This window comes from Eriocheir sinensis, chromosome 36 (genome assembly GCF_024679095.1).
Source record: "Eriocheir sinensis breed Jianghai 21 chromosome 36, ASM2467909v1, whole genome shotgun sequence".
Classification (NCBI taxonomy): Eukaryota; Metazoa; Arthropoda; class Malacostraca; order Decapoda; family Varunidae; genus Eriocheir; species Eriocheir sinensis.
Genome location: NC_066544.1, coordinates 12,184,213 through 12,201,850, shown reverse-complemented (window position 1 = coordinate 12,201,850; position 17,638 = coordinate 12,184,213). Strand labels below are relative to the sequence as shown.

At 40.2% G+C, this 17,638-nt stretch overlaps 1 protein-coding gene across 1 annotated transcript; it reads right to left on the bottom strand.

Moving 5' to 3' along the window:
- Positions 1–3,852: 3,852 nt before the first annotated feature.
- Positions 3,853–11,785, bottom strand: LOC127007812 (dynein axonemal assembly factor 4-like). The gene is made up of 8 exons (XM_050879201.1): positions 11,518–11,785; positions 11,103–11,334; positions 9,937–10,185; positions 8,903–9,045; positions 8,434–8,652; positions 8,080–8,174; positions 7,708–7,861; positions 3,853–7,470 (listed from the first exon to the last, which is right to left on the bottom strand). The coding sequence occupies exons 1-8, from the start codon at positions 11,638–11,640 to the stop codon at positions 7,201–7,203; spliced, it is 1,485 nt and encodes a 494-aa protein (XP_050735158.1). The 5' UTR covers positions 11,641–11,785; the 3' UTR covers positions 3,853–7,200.
- Positions 11,786–17,638: the final 5,853 nt, after the last annotated feature.

The following is a 17,638-nucleotide window of genomic DNA, read 5'->3' as shown; positions in this document are numbered from 1 at the left end:
GTTAGGGTGACGCAACACAAATGTTAAATTATGAGGTTTATTCACATTATGTTGATATATAATGGTAGCGAGCTTATTGAAATTAAGTAACAATATTATTTACAATTCATCACTGTTGGTAATGGTAGCGAGCACACGGATATTAATTAACAATGCTATTGACAACTCATTATTATGTAATGGTAGCGAGCTTTTACCGAGTTACTTTACAATACTGATTTCAACTCATCATTCCAATCATCAGAAGGGCCCACCCAATCACAGTTAATTTTATAAAACATATGGAGGTTTAGAGTCCTGGCCATAGCTGACAAAACTACCCTAGTCAAGTTTCTATGGTGCATAATTATACAATAAAATATATATCCCTTCAACCACCGATCGATATGTGTTCACAAAGATAATCATGGGGCAAAGTATTCGTGTGGGGTTAAGATACCAAGTGGGTGATCATAAGCCCACACAAAAGGAAATGTTCACATACTCTATATAATGACACACAAGTGAGGTACCAGCTCAGTCAGTATGCTAGGGAACCTGTGGGGGTGAGGTCCAGACGGTGTGTGTTACAATTCACTCTTTAAGTAACATTAACACTGTATCAAGATAACACACTAACAAGCTTGGTCCCTAGGAGCTGGGTTCAACGTACCTGTGGGGGTGAGGTTGAGACAGTGTGTGAGGGAGATACCCTCACACAGTCAGCTTATCACCTCCCCTCCCACTGACTGCGGCTAGCCAGAGGCTAGTGAACGCATTTATCGGTGGTTTAGTTAACATCCAATTGGCCTGTTCCGCCAGTTCAGAAAGAGTTTCAAAGCAACTGATTCTCTCACTCAATACAGGTGAAAAATTCTGCTCGTCAATCCTTCATGAAAAAACTAACTAATGATCATTCGGCACCTTCGGCCGAGGCGTAGTCACGCCACCAGCTCCACATCTGGTTCGTCTGTCTGTCTTGCGGTTCGTAACCACCTGATTCACAAGCAACACATCAGTTATTACAGGTTACCGATTTCTCAGTTTTCCCCGCATTACAATAATTGATAACTTGGTTTATTTGGTCGAATCCAGAGGAAAGGGAAGAAAGTGTTGGCAGAGAGGTCTCCATAAAACACTTTCCGCCCTATCCAGAATGCACCCAACCTTTCCTCTCTCTGGGTTCCCATACACATTGTTAGTTTAGGATCATAATAATTAATACACCCATCAATATAAAGTGATCTTTGCAAGGTACACAACTCAGTCTTTTTTACTTAACCCGGTAGCAGCGAGGATCATGTTTCTTAATGGTCCCTCTAAGCGAGAAAAATGAAAAAAATCATCACTCACGCAAACCATTTCATAATATATATCAAAGCATTTGTGATCAGTTTATCATCTATTTTGGGGGGTTTATAGGTAATACTTTCTAAGAAGTCTGCCTCCCCCTCTGCCACTCCAGCCCCCCCCTACCCCCCAAGACAAGCCTGGGGAACCGGGGTTTGGGGGGGGAAGCCAAAATCACTGAAAAATGGGCTTCCAAAATTCCCCTAGAAAAATCCCTAAATTAAGGAAAATTCCCTACATGTGGGGGGTCCAGGGGGGGGCACAGCCCCCCTTGGTTAGGAGGGGGGTCGTTAGAAGGTCGTAAAGTTCGGTTGGAGTAGTTTAAATATGCTCCCCACCAAAAAAAACCCACGATTTTCTGGCGCATCATACATGTGGGAGGGTCCAGATGGGGGCACAGCCCCCCTTGGTTAGCAGTGGGGTGAAGGGTGCTGTTTGGTTATAAAGTTAGTACTTTTCTTACTTTCGAGACTAGGGAATTTTCCTTCATTTAGGGATTTTTGTAGGGAAATTTTGGAAGCCCATTTTTCAGTGATTTTAGCTTCCCCCCCCCCAAACCCCGGTTCCCCACAGTTACCCAGGCTTGTCTTGGGGGGTAGGGGGGACTGGAGTGGCGGAGGGGGAGGCGGACTTCTTGGAAAGTATTACTGGTTTATATCATGGCACAAATTTGGCCCGTTGCTGTGACACGGTAAAGCCACAAATTTGGCCCGTCACTGCTACTGGGTTAATTGTCTTATACTTACCCAGTTATATACAAACCCCTACAGACTGGCATACCTACAGATTTCAGCTGTCCCTTTCTATCCTTATTTCGTATACCTCATATTGCCTAACTTGTGCACATGGGATAGCAACCAGGTGAGTATACGGCAGGCCGGGATGCATATTCCCGAAGCCTCTGCGGTATGTGGTTCCTGAGTGAAGACGCTCGGCTGTAACTTCGAAACTAACCACGGGCCGTTCTGGAAAATACTCTCATAGTGATTCCTACTCAAAATTACATTAGAGAACTTCAATCTAACCTTACATAACCTAACCTATCCTGCCCTGTTCAAGAGTAGGCAACACATACCCGTACAGACTTCGGGAATATGCGGCTGGGACTGGATCATTCTAGATAACAGCCACATTATTAACTAGCAAGGAGGATATGGAGGCAGGATACGAGCACATCTGGCAGTCAGGTTAACTTAGGGTTGTACGGCAGGCCGGGTCTGGACCATTCTAGATAGGTACAGGGCCACATTATTAATCCTTAGATGGTGGTGGAACTATATATAGACAGTCCAAAATTCAGTCAGTCAGTTTTGTATGGCAGAAATATAACTACACTTCCAGAGTGTGGTAGAATCTATATATAGACAATAGTTAAAACATCTCTTAACTATATTTATGCCATCATAAGGTTAGCAGTGACTATTTATAGACAGTTCATTTTGGGGGAACTACTCTTCAAATACTGCCACTGTATACGGTTAATTAGCAAGGATATGGAGGCAGGACACAAGCACATCTGGCACTCTGGTTAACTTAGGGTTGTACGGTAGGCTGGGGGTAAACAGTTCTAGATTACAGGGCTGCATTATTAATAAGCAAACCCTGACAGTGTAGTCTTAGGAATTCCAACCCCAGTAAATTTGCAACCAATCTTCATTAATATGATAACCTTATTAAATTGATAGCATTTTTTCAAAGGTCAGTTAAGGGTAAGGACAGGAGGAGGAGGGAGTTTAGACTTTCTCTCAGTGTGATGTGGTCTCAGGGCTGCCTGAGAGGTGGCAGAAAGGGGTACTTGCACATTCAGACCAGTAGAGTTGAAATGGATCAGTACTAGAAGCTGCATATTATCTTACTCTGACAAAACTGGTTATCAGTATTTATCCATCGGTATCTCTTCCTCAGTCGGCTCTTTTCAACTTTGAGAGTCTGCTGTGTGTAGTCCTGCTGCTCATCTGCACCTGCACCTACATCCGCTCCTTCGCCCCCTCGCTGCTCGACAGGCAGAAGACAGGGTGAGTGCTGCTCGCTGTCCATATCTAGGAATTGCACTGAGCCACTGACTGAATCTCAAGCAAGAGCAATATCCTCATGCACTGACACAGTCCTCATATTTATATAAAGTCCAAGTGACAATCTCAACTGATCCGACTGTTCCATTGTGAATTGTTCACCATTTTGATACTTCTGCTTCTTGTTACAGTCCTGTTGGAACTTTTTGGAAGATGGCTCGCATAGGGGAACGGAAGAGTCCCTGGGTGGCAGCAGCGTGTGTGTGCATGGCCATCAATGTCCTCTTTTGGTCGTAGTTGCTGTGCACTAAAAATGTATATTTTTCATGTATACATATTTTTATAAATGTTTGAGTGTAACTCACAATTATTTAACCTTTTTTCGTTTGTTATTATACACTTTTTATTTTGAGAGCAGTGTATGGACACATTATGTAATTTTCTGAAATAGCTCTGAGATAAAGAAAACAAAATATTAGCAGACAGGATATTGGGGATCAAGTCAAATAAATTATGCTGAAATAAAGCTTTAATTACCATTATACTGGACATTTCCATGTTCAGTTTTAGTGTTAACAAAATTTGCTGGCTATTGTCATGAGTTATTGTAGCTGTTTTTGTAATGCATAAAATGTCTTTGTTTTCTAAATTAGGACTAGTGAGTTAAAATATAAACATCTTTTTTCAGTGTTTTTATAATAATAGTATGTTCATGACACTGACTTTACATCACTCCTCATCCTACTGTCTTAAATGTACTTGAACACTGACTGTAAATGTCACAACCTCTCATGAGGATTGCTGCCACCAAGTTGGGAGAGGCAGGATGCTGCTATGCCTTGAAACCAACATGCTACTGAATACTGATGGAGAGGACATCAGCATCTAATCACAAAGCAGTGCCAAGCAATTGCTCATCTGCCTTCCTGAGGAGCTGGGTTGCACACTGTTACCAGTAATCTGGGTGTTTGGGTAAGACTAAACCACTGCAGGTCCACAAGCCTGTAGTATGCTGCATGATAAAAACTGGATAAGTAGCTCAGAAAAAAAATATCTTGTGGTGCACATAATACAAAGAATGGTTTGAACTAAAATACTAAACAATTAGCTACAAAATTAAAAAAAGAGAATTCTACATGTGTGAGCATAACAATATGAGCATGTTTAAACTGGAACTTTGAGAACTATGTCATGTATGAGAACTATGTCATGTATGACTATGTTTGAGATACAGGCTATTCATGCTCAGTCTCGTTGGAGGTGTTCATTATACTTTCATTCACATAAGAAAACAGCTCATTACAAATTGGGCAGGATATCAAAGAAGCAATAATATCACATTGTGTTGGGTGTGGAACTAATCATCAGGTTGCTAGCCTTCCAACATTGTCATACATTACAGTGTAATATCAGGTTGTCCTCAAATTAAATGGAATGAAACTTACTGCACACACACATTGAAGTACAGTAATAAATGCACAACAATACAGATGTGACATGAATACAGTTTGCTGAGAAGGGGCTGCTTGCTGCCAAGTGTCAACTAAATTAAAATACAACTCGTGTGTGTGTGTGTGTGTGTGTGTGTAAAAAAATATAATATAGAACTACATGCACATCCTGTTTGTAATAAAGGATTCATTGACATTGCACAAAATTGTTTGTTGGAGATATACTTATTGTGCATTTAAGGAGGGTCATGGGCATTTTACAGACCATGTAAAAAAGTGTAACATACTTTATGAAATACAGGAATATATGTTGTTTCAGTCCTTTGGTCACCCATTAAGTCAAGCTAAAGAAAAAAGGACTGCAACATCATGAGGGACAGACTAGGTATATGTTGATCCCTTTCATCAACTGAATCTTGCAAGCCTCACCTGGACTAGAGGGAACAAACATGGGTTGGCTATGGTGCATGGCAATTCTATGTATTTCTTTAGCATGTCTTTGGTTGCTGAACACTCGGCTACTCTTCTGCTCACCAAGGAAGAAGCAACATCTTCGAGGTAGATATCTTATCCTATATATAAACATACAAAAACTACACAAGGGAGTCGTGCATAGTCGAGTCATATGCAGAATGTGTTCCTTCGATAATCCACATTTTTCCTATACACTTGTTGCCTAAACCTCTTTCCATATTGAAAATTTTACTATTCAGTTGTATGTCTTAATTTAAGTGAAAATGAAAGGCAGTTATTTAGCTCTACTGATCTGATTATCTATTCCAAGAATTAATCAACATCACCACTTTCACCATAAAATTTGATCTCTCTTCTGTTACATGAAAGTTGACTAAAAATGACTTATTCCTGTAAAGTTTCACTTATGATCTTTTCCTCCTAATGACTACGCTGACAAGCAATTTTTAGCAGCAGTTATTTGCATTCATAAATTGTACATCAAAAGATTCCTCTCATATACATGTATAAATAAATAAAAAATAATTACACCATTATGGTATACTTTCCATTAACCTTCTCTCAGCCTGAAAATATGTTACAGCATAGTCAGCGAGGCAACCTACTTACTGTGTCAATTCTGTGCAGTCAGGCAATGTGCTGAACACAAGTGCTCAAGTGTTCATTACAAAAGGTTCAATGCAAATGTTTGGGGCAAAAAACACAATTAGTGAACTGAATTTGAAGCCTTCTAAATACAAGATGCTTAACATGCTATAGAGAATGAAAGTGTGAGCTACTGAAATGTTAAATAAACTATCAACTGAGTCTTTATCAAGTAAAATTCCAAACATTTTGTGTATCTCTGAAAGTTCTTACTTTAATTATTGCACGAGCCAGTCACAACTCTTGAATTCACTAGAACTATTGACAAAATAAATAATCTAGCTTCCCATAAAATGAGTTTCCTTTCTCTTGCTCATATATTTAGAATCCAAGGACAAAATATTGAGAATACATATTCTTACACTCCATTACTCTCATAAAAGTTGACTAAAATAGGTGTAGCTCTTACAGTAAAGGTTGTGGCTAGGGACTCATCCCTTTTCAGCTATTCTTGTATACGAAACTTGTCAATATGATCACACAGCCATTTTTGACACCCCATCTTGCCTCTGCAGAAAGCTGGCTCATTGATGATTATGGTGTCTGGATTTTTGGGTGGAGCATAAGAAGTCACCATTTTAAAGTATTACAGCAAACACATGAAACCACTTTTAATTGAGTGGTAGTCACTAAAACATACGATTCAGTTTCAGACACTGGTTAAGTCTCTAGCAAACCTGTTATACCTTTAGAATGGTGTGGACCCATTTCCACTTTGTTCTCACTTTCACAACCATATAAAAAATCTGTAACATAATTTTTGTACAACTCCAAACTTTTTCACTTCTGATAACAAATTTCTCTAATAAAGAAAACACTACTCAGAGCTGTATATGGAAACACTTATTGACTAAAACAATACATCAATTTGGAAAAACAATTAGGAGTCAGGGTGGAAACACAATAATGAATGATAAAATATTGAGAAGTTAAAGTAAAATCTTCATAAATAATTCACACTACCTTATTGAATTTCTTTCCAAAGTCAACAAAATATTCCCCTCACACTCTTAAACCTACCCAACGATAATATCCTTCTTGCTATGCCCCCTCCCACTATCGTCTCTTCACTAAGATAGGAACCCTGCCACCTAAACATAACCCTTGGCTCCATCAATAATACTTTTAAATACCTGAATTAAACCCCAGATGAAACCAATTCCTATCCTCTGCTCTGAGATCCTTTACCCTCTCTTATGAAGTCCTTACACCTCTCACCCAACAAAAATTCCTCTCCTAACAAACTCATCTAAAACAATGTAGACCCTGCATATTAAAAGATAAAACACCTATGTGCTAGAGCTGCCTGCACCTCTGTCCCCTTCATCCTCACAGCCACTGTCTTCATTAGAGTCTGTTGAGGCCATCAGCATGCTCTGGATCCTCTCTACGTCCTTACGCAGTGCCTTGTTCTCAGGGTTGAGCTGCAGTGCTGCCTGGTAGTCTGCCAGGCCCTCAGACAACAGGGACAGACGAATAAGAGCTGTGCCTCGCCGAATATGGCACAAGAGTCGGGAGTTACAGTTGTCTTGGGTGGGTGGGGTAAGGAGCTCCAGGGCCTGAAGACAGAAAGATGAATATTAAAGACATGAACTGAAACTCAACTATTTGTTACCACTAAAATAGCCCAAGTTCCTATATTTCTTCTCTCTAAAGCCTTGAAACTGATCATTTAGCAATAATATAGCAAACAGTCACTCACAATAATGTCTAATAACTTGAACAACAGCATGATTTGTATGACATTGTAGATAAGTTCTGTTTAGTAAGAGCAAAGGTTAACCTCAGTCTAGTACCTTAGAGCAGTCCTTGATTGTGTGGTGCATGTTCTTGAGGGCCAGATGAGCAGCGGCACGGTTACTGTAGAAGGCTGGCGAGGACGGGTTGATCCTTAGACCCTCGGTGCAGGCATTGGCACACCCCTGGTAGTCACCACTCTTGAACAATGTCCTGGTGAAGAGATTGTTGCAAAGGATTGATGGCAGGTTATGGAATAAGAAGGAAAAATTTGAGACACTTATCATGTACCATTTTCTTTAATCAAACTATCTACCTCTTATTAAATATGCACACTATTTCATAAAAAGTAAACCTGATTTTGTAGACCAGAAGACTATTCTGAAAATCTCCTTCCATCATGCCCACCACAGACACAGACATCTACTCACACAGCCTTGTTTTTGAAATGTTCCTCTGTGTAATCTGAGACGTTGGTTCCTGTACTCTGTTGTGCAGGGGGCCCACCTGTCTGAGCTTCCAGCCACTGTATACATAAATTAATCTACATAAGGTCCACAAGAATAATATGCATTGTACTTGTCATCATCTCTAACACTGAATACAGGTATGTTCCTCAAGATAACAATTCATAATTATAAGCATCAAGCACTCCAAACAACTTGCTGTTCTCCTTTATGACGTTGTTTACCAAACAATTTTGCTAAAATTCTTCATCAGAGACAATGATTGATATAAAAACAACAGTCATTTCCTTTGGTTAATTTTATGTTGATGAGGCTGACCTGCTGCTCCTGTATGTGTGTAGACTCCCTGGCAGGTGACGGGAAGACTCTCGGAGTGTGTGTGACGCTGATGGTGCCCCCAGATCGCACGGGAGGCACCGCTGGCAAGTTGTTTCTTTTCTTGTTCTCCTTCTCCCTCACCGCTGTCTTGCGGTTGGCACTTGACTTCTTCTGCTTGCGGTTTTTAACTTCCTGCTTGTCATATTTCATATTGGCATCCTGTTAACATGGTCACCACTTAATTTTTTCCTGGTGTCAACACTAGTGATTTATTATTATTTGGACTATGATAAGAAACTATGAATCCTTGTGGTGAGACTAAGAAACACACCAGAACTTTCACGCCATTATGAAAAATTGCCTCACCGAAAGTCTTAACTAAGGGTAAACTATGTAGTGGCCACACAGGTTTTGTTTGGTGAAAGGCCAGTGAACTCTCCTCCTCCCTCAGCCTTGTGTTCCTACTTACCGCATGGTGGAGGTTCTCAGTGGAGGAGTAGTGGATGCTGTCCTCTCCATCACCATCATAGTCAGCCTCTTGGGTAGCCTCTGTGCCCTCCTCAGAGCAGGTGCTGTTTGCCCTGCCTCGCTGTGCCTGCACGCCCATGCCACCTGTGGGGGTCACCATATTCTCACTTGCCTGTGTTTGTCAAGATAATCTAGCAAGCCCAAGGCTTCTAGATTACTTCATAACCTTCATAACCAAAATACACAGAATTGGCATAGATCATGTGAGAGGAACTTGAGTCAAGAATATATATCAGGGGGAGCACTGCCTTACCCACCCTATGATGCCAGAGTTGTCATTCAAGGACAATGTAGATACAAGATCTTGATTCTGTCATACAGCATAATTGCTGATTTGACAAAGGTCATTACAGTGATACCCCACAATTCAGCAAAGGGACTTAGTACCTAAGGTGTCTATTTCCCTCTTCATTACTATTTACTATCCATATCTTAGATATATAGTGACTTGGAGATCCTAATCTTTTTCTTGCATTATTGACAATACCATAAGCTAATGCTGAACGAGTCCATAACACCGTGGGCCAACCCAATCTGCCATTGTTCTGCATTATGTTATCAAGGTATGTGAAATTTTCCAAGACCTTGATGTTCTCAAGGATATTTATTCCTGGTGCCCACTCTCAGAACTCTCTGAATATTTACCCAAGACCTGGTTTCATGGGTGGCAGCCACTTCTGCACCATCCCAACCACTCTCAAAATAAATAGAAAGGGTAGGGGACCCTCTCACTGTTGAGAAGCAGGGTCCCAGAGGCTTTGGCCTGCACCCACAATAGACAGCACACTTTCCCAATGCAGATGCAACAAGGGAGCTCATCACTAGGTCAGTTCCTCCAGTAGAATCAAATCAGGGTCACAACTACAGCCTTTTACTTTCTATCCGCTATTAATTGAGTTCAGAATTTTAGGGGTACAGGGAGCCAAGGACATATGATGAGCCAATAAATTAAGAAGGATCAGACTGCCAACTTACTTGATGGTTCGGTGCTGGGCTCTTCCGCCTGTGGCTTGCCATCTTGTGAGCTGGTGCAGTTTATTGGTTCTTGAACCGAACTTCCTGGATGATGTGTTCCTGCTTGTTCCTTGTCACTCTCCTGAGGGTCTCCCGTTCGAAAGAACTCCTCCTTCTCTCTCTCCACCATTCTGCTGCGCTCTGCTCTCACCAGGTCATCTGCCAAGATCTGCTGTGACACAGCAAATTTTTCCCGTTTGCAGCAGCCCTCTGTGCCATGGTGGAGGGAAGCAAATCAAAAAAGTTTATCTTGTGTATTTATGTGTATTTACTTTGTTTGGTTTACTAAACTATGAAAGCTTCTAACTAACATTAACTTTCCTTTGCTTTTCATGACATGACTGATGCTTTCATACAACTGCCAGAGCCTTCATTCAACACCCTTCAGTACTTTGTGTGACAAATGTTTGAGTAATATGTGCAGAACTTTTTTGAATTTTTAACCATAAACAGAAAACTCTCACTATACAATCTGCAAGTAAGCATTTTAAGGTTTGAGCACCTTTATTTTCTTTACAATCTTGTTTCTGCTGATGAGATCCCTGAACGACCTAAATGGTAAGATATAAAATGCATACAAATATAGATTTGTCTTTAGTAAATATCAAGCCCAATAACAATCATTTGTTTGTCATACTGCAAGTAATGCCAAATTCTAGACTAAAATTAAAATCTTTTGTTTAGGGTTCTGTCTTTTGATGAGATTTGGTAATATTTATCTCCAATGAACTCATATTATGCATAACTTGTTAAACAAATATTTAACATTCAATTATTTTCTTGAAATGCCAGCCAACTGTAAAGTGAGAGTTGCCTGTACTAGCAGGGAGAATTGTTTGTAGTTACCTTATGATCCTGATTTTTGTTGCTTAATTCCAGAAAAGTACCACAATGGTGGTTACTTGCTAAGATGCTTTTAGTAAGGATGACTTAAGACAAATGAAATAATAATACATTTGATACAAAAATTTCAAATTCTTACAATATAAAACAAAATGATATAGCCAAATACTTACTGCCATGCTCTTGTCTCATAACAAAATATAGCCAATTACTTGCTGTCTTACTTACTTACATTACTTTTCTTTCCTCGTTAAATATATTAAAAATCAATCGTGGAAGCTAACCTTTTATTTGTTGAGTTTTTCTTTTCTCTTCCTCTGCCATATCTTTTAACGCTTCCTGCCTCCTGCACTCCATCTCCTCCTTGGTGAGCTTCAGACCAACATCCTTCCACAGCTGTGGTTCAGTCTTCATCAGACTCAGTTCCAGGTTACCCTTCAGGATGCGTGCTGAGCTTTGGTCCACCTTGATCATGTGGCAAAGGAATATCTCACAAATGTACGGCAGGAAGCTCACCTGAAGCAGAAAATGGACTTGTATTTAGAGTATGGTAGCCAGGTAATATGTACAGTCTGTTTGTATTTATTTTAAGCAAATTTGCAATGGTGTGAATCATCCATAACTAAAGAACTACCACATGTGAATAATGTAACACTACTTAGTGTATACAATATAGTCATTCTGCCATCAACTTGATACCTTAAGGTAGGAGCTGGTGGTGACGACATCCACATTCTTGGGGCTGGTGCGGTGCAGGTCCAGGATCAGTGTCACCCTCTCTGGAGTCTGCCGCCAGGTGTAGTCCACAATACGGATGGGCATTGTGAGGGTGGAGGAGCCTTGACGGGCCCTGGCTCGTTGGGGGTGAAGGGTGGAGGTTGTGCAGGACAAGTAAGAGTGGGAGCAGTTGGGTGATCAGAGAACCACCAACTGCTTTACCCAAAGGCAAGGAAAATGGCACACACATCTGGAAAGAAATACATTTGACAATAAACATGGTACTGACTACTGATTTAGTTTTTTTTAATGTAAGAAGCAACAAGTGTAGTTATATACCAAACAGGACAGGACGTAAATTAATGTTGTGAGATTATAAACTGCCTCAGTAAAATAGTGATGGATGGAAAAACCAAGACCACACACAGTTCAGTAAATGGCCACTGCCTTTTACTTAGTGAGAAACAGATTTGGTGTTCAACATGTGAAGAGCATAGTTTGATAAAGAATGATATATAATAATAATAATAATAATAATAATAATAATAATAATAATAGTTTTATTTCACCATCGGCATATACAAGGAACAAGATAAGTGAACGACCATCAATCCCTTCTCAAGCCATCCTGAGCAAGCTCAATACCTGTGAATGTTCTGAATGCAGAAAGAGAGAAACAAATGTCTACATTCCCCCATGGTCTGAGTTAGACTCGGTTGATTAGGATTGGGGTTAGTGTAGAAAGTGTGAAATGCCCCAAGATTTGATTTTCTCTTTTCTACTGTTCTCTCAGCCCCACACATCCTCTGCATGTATCGAAACACACGAGAAATTAATCAAGACAAGGAGAGGGTATTCGCCGGCTGCCTGGGATTGAACCCAGCATGACGGGAGAGCCACTCCTTACTGAGTCGGCCAAAGAGGTACCCCACTCGCCAAGTGGGTTATGGGAGGCTCCCTTATCAGGCCTAGTCGCCGCACTACACGTGCAACTCATAGAATGCATATTTCATGTGCCACAATGCACACTCAAATATTATCTGTAAAGCATTATTATTTAGACACATTCCACTTGAAACTTGTAGTAAAAGCACGATGAACAGCTAGGAGCGACTTCCGCAGTAAAATAAAATAGGAGATACCTTAGTGATATAACCAATAACTGCTAAATCTATAGCCTTTCGCTGTGAGGGTTAGTATTCAATTGCTGTTAAAATTGAATGTAACCTAGAACCTCTTAATTAAGTATTCGTAACTCAAAAAAAGTAATTTCAATGGCACATTAAAACCTACCATCAATAAAGTGGCAGCACCAGTGTTCAGTGGGTGTAATTTTGTATAAGTATCCAAAATTTTTACCCTAATAAGAAATGATCTCTGTTAGCCATTCCTGAGCAACTTTACCAGCTGCATCTCTCCTTATATGACCTTTCCCAATGGCAGTGAACAGTTTGGGGGCAGCCGTCACTGTACTCACCCCCAGCCCCCCAAGGCAGGCCAGTAACACCAAGGCCATGCCTGTAGCCTTGGCCCACATACCCCTGCCAAGCCCTCCCTCCCTCCCTCCACCTAACCTTGCCCACAGAAGACTAGTGAGGGCACCTGCACACCCACTACCCAGCCACACACAGCCGCTGCAGCCCAACACACAGACCAAGGGCCGTATTATTAAAGGTTTCGTCGCCCAAGTTCACATATGAGGCCGCCATGGCCTAGGCTCTAACCTCATGGACATTTAGTTTTGAGTAATGTTAATTTTAATTTATTTTGTGATTACTAAAAAAATGTTGTAAACTAATGTAATTATATTTATCAAAATTAAAAAGGCTCTTTCTGCTATTGAGTTAAATTAAATAAATAAAAAAAAAAAAAATAAAATTATTTTTTTTTTTTATCCTTCCTTTTGAGGATTTTTTTTTTTTTTTTGTCACTGTTTTTTTACTGTTTTATGTCATTTAATAGTAAGTGTAAGTTAAACAAAAATAAATTTTGTTACAGTCATTCTTTGATTTTTTTTTTTTTTTTTTTTTTTTTTTATTTATTTATCACTGTTCAGCCTAAAAAAACGTACGTTTTTTTTTTTTTAACCACCCACCCTCTAGGATGGTTTTTGAATTTCCTTTCCTTACCTCCATTTTCATCTGACGACACGTTGCTGCTACTTGCCACCTAATCCTCTTTTTGAGGGTTTTTTGAGGGAGGCCGTCATATTTGACAAGGCTTTCGTAGGAGTTTTGGGTATTTCCAAAAGTACTTTTATGACCCTGGTGATAGTTTGACCCTTCCTCTGTACCGCGAACCTAAAGAAACCCTCATTAGAAGCCGATTGATGCCCTCTTTGGCTGTATTACTAAAGATTTCACCGCCCAAGTTCACATATTTGACAAGGCTTTCGTGGGAGTATCGGGCATTTCCAGGATTACTTTTATGACCCTGGTGATAGTTTGACCCTTCCTCTGTACCGTGAACCTAAAGAAACAACCATTAGAATCCAACTGATGACCTCTTTAGCCGTATTACTAAAAATTATGTTGCCCAAGTTCACATATTTGACAAGGCTTTCGTGGGAGTATCGGGCATTTCCAGGATTACTTTTATGACCCTGGTGATAGTCTGACCCTTCCTCTGTACCGTGAACCTAAAGAAACAACCATTAGAACCCAACTGATGACCTCTTTAGCCCTATTACTAAAAATTATGTCGCCCAAGTTCACATATTTGACAAGGCTTTCGTGGGAGTTTTGGGTATTTCCAGGGGTACTTTTATGACCCTGGTGATAGTTTGACCCTTCCTCTGTACCGCGAACCTAAAGAAACAACCATTAGAACCCAACTGATGCCCTCTTTGACGTTTAGAAATAGCTGATGTGTGAGGCGAGTGTCATAAGCCGACCACACCACACTCACGGCGCCTTCCTGCCCTTATTTGTACACCGACGTCAATTTACAGACTAGACAAGGTTCTTCAGAGTACAAACTATAAATAACTGGTCTAAACAGCTGTGGGATGATGAGTAACTTGCCGTAAAATGCAGACATCTGGGTGGATGAAGGCAAGTCTCGCGTATCACTGGGCGCCATAGTGTTGTGTTGTAGGAATCAGCTCGCAGCCGCAAAATAGCTCGCAGGGAGAGGTCCAATTTACTTTTTTATCTTATTTCACTCCCCGCTATCGTTTACTTATTCTGTTTTGGCTCCAATATACGGAATAATCATCATAGAGACAGTTTTAATCCAGAGGAGGCTTTATAACAACCGAACAGGGATTTTTAGAGAGAAATACCCCACGGCAGGGAGAGGTCCAATTTACTTTTTTATCTTATTTCACTCCCCGCTATCGTTTACTTATTCTGTTTTGGCTCCAATACACGGAATAATCATCATAGAGACAGTTTTAATCCAGAGGAGTCTTTATAACAACCGAACAGGGATTTTTAGAGAAATACCCACGGCAGAGGTCCAATTTACTTTTTTATCTTATTTCACTCCCCGCTATCGTTTACTTATTCTGTTTTGGCTCCAATACACGGAATAATCATCATAGAGACAGTTTTAATCCAGAGGAGGCTTTATAACAACCGAACAGGGATATTTAGAGAGAAATACCCCACGGCAGGGAGAGGTCCAATTTACTTTTTTATCTTATTTCACTCCCCGCTATCGTTTACTTATTCTGTTTTGGCTCCAATACACGGAATAATCATCATAGAGACAGTTTTAGTCCAGAGGAGACTTTATAACAACCTAACAGGGATATTTAGAGAGAAATACCCCACGGCAGGGAGAGGTCCAATTTACTTTTTTATCTTATTTCACTCCCCGCTATCGTTTAATTATTCTGTTTTGGCTCCAATACACGGAATAATCATCATAGAGACAGTTTTAATCCAGAGGAGGCTTTATAACAACCGAACAGGGATTTTTAGAGAGAAATACCCCACGGCAGGGAGAGGTCCAATTTACTTTTTTATCTTATTTCACTCCCCGCTATCGTTTAATTATTCTGTTTTGGCTCCAATACACGGAATAATCATCATAGAGACAGTTTTAGTCCAGAGGAGACTTTATAACAACCGAACAGGGATTTTTAGAGAGAAATATACCCCACAATTTTTATGTTCACTCAAATTCTTGCTTGTTAATTGGGTCAGTTGGTCTGGTGTGTTGTTTTCCTGTGGGTAATATCAATCATCACAAAGATCATATATAAAGGAAAGAAAGAATAGCAAGACAAGCGTGGATGACAGACGACCTGATGGAAGAGCGAGGGTCGTATACAGTAATTATAGACACAGCTATAGAGAACTGAACAGAGGAGTAAAAAGACGATGTTCTGCTGCAATTAAAGAAGTGGCTAAATGAACAGTGTGATGATATAATGTGGACAAAACTTGCAGGAACGGCCGGGCACCAATATAGCACAAAATCGTTGATGTTTTCCACCTTTCTGCTCCATATAGGCTGCAGCTTGCACTCTGTCTGTCTGTATATGCTGTGTCTGTTTCTGTCGTTTAGTTGATTTAACATGGCCTTGAACAATGTCACTGATGATGGGTAGTTGTCGTATATTTCCTCTTCTTGTATATATTGATTCTTTCCTTGGTATAATCCCTTAATTCTCCTTTGTTGTTTACTTGCAACAATAAACTATCAATCAATCAATCACTCTGTACTGCCTGGGGGTTGGGAAGGCATGCTATCTCCTCCCTTCTCCTTTGTTGTTTACTTGCAACAATAAACAATCAATCAATCAATCAATCCTTTGTCATGCATAGTAGCCATCAGAGCGACTTATTTCTGCGAGGAGGTATTTTTCATGACAGCGGCGCGTTGCCTTGGGGACGGGGACGCAAACGACCGCGCGAATCTATATATTTTATTTGCCTCGGTATATCTGCCTCAATACATCTGTTTGACAATTTATCTATCTTTTTCATGTGCTGTCTGTAGGCTTTCTTGAGGGGTCTTTTGTTTTGTAATATGACTTGACGGGAGGTTTCCGAGTGTTTGTCATTTTTTTTTTTTTTTTAGTAAACTTGACCCATATGCTAAATTTAGTACTATATAATATTATTTTCCTCTTTTTTTTATTGTAGACAGTGGTTATGGCAGGAACGTACGAGATTCATCCAGGGGGTGGCCAAGGCAGATCTGTTTCCATTTCTCTCCCCTCTCAGCACATTCAATCCTGCTACTTCTAACTCTCTCGCTCCAATTAATACTCACTTAATTGATCCACTTCACAGGTTGTCTTCCCCTCCCTCAATCCTTCCCTCATACACTCTCTTCCCCTACCATTGTATCTTTTTAGTTTCCTGGTGCTACTTCCACATGTATCCTTAGTTGTATAATCACACTCTGTACTGCCTGGGGGTTGGGATGGCATACTCCTCCCTTCTCCTTTGTTGTTTACTTGCAACAATAAACTATCAATCAATCAATCTTCACGAATTTATTCTCCCCCATTTCCCATCACGTATCCAAACCATCCCAATTAATGCACCACGCTTCACCCACTCCACCACTCCACTCATTACTAAAGACATTACTAAATTTTGTAAAGAAAATTTTTTAAGGGCTATACAGGCTGCATTTTACCCGAAGATGCATGTACAAAATCACTCATGTCTATTCATTCCAGACACCCTGATTTCTGTGCAGCCCAGGGGTTGGCAGGCAGACTGGGGCATCGAGTGTAGTACCTTCTAGTTTAGTATAGAAATCAGTTTTTTGCTGAGTTTCATATATTTTGGTTTGAGGAACAGCTAGAAGATCTCAATACTTTTTTTTTCAAAATTTTTTTTCAATTATCTCTAAGTTGGATTTATTTGTATTTAATTACAGTCATTTACAGCCAGTAGAAGCCTTATTTTTGTACCACAGTACCATTTGGAATAAATAAGGCATGTTTTCATTTTTTTTTTTTTTTACTGTGATTCCAGTTGGCATTCTTCATTCACAATCGTTGCAATTTCATAAGTTAACTGATCTAGGGTTAAGGTTGATTGAAGACCGGGCAGCGTGTGGGTAATCGTCCGCCACTCGGCAATGATTGGAAAATCACCACCAAGGATATAATATTATAATCCTTGATCACCACGCC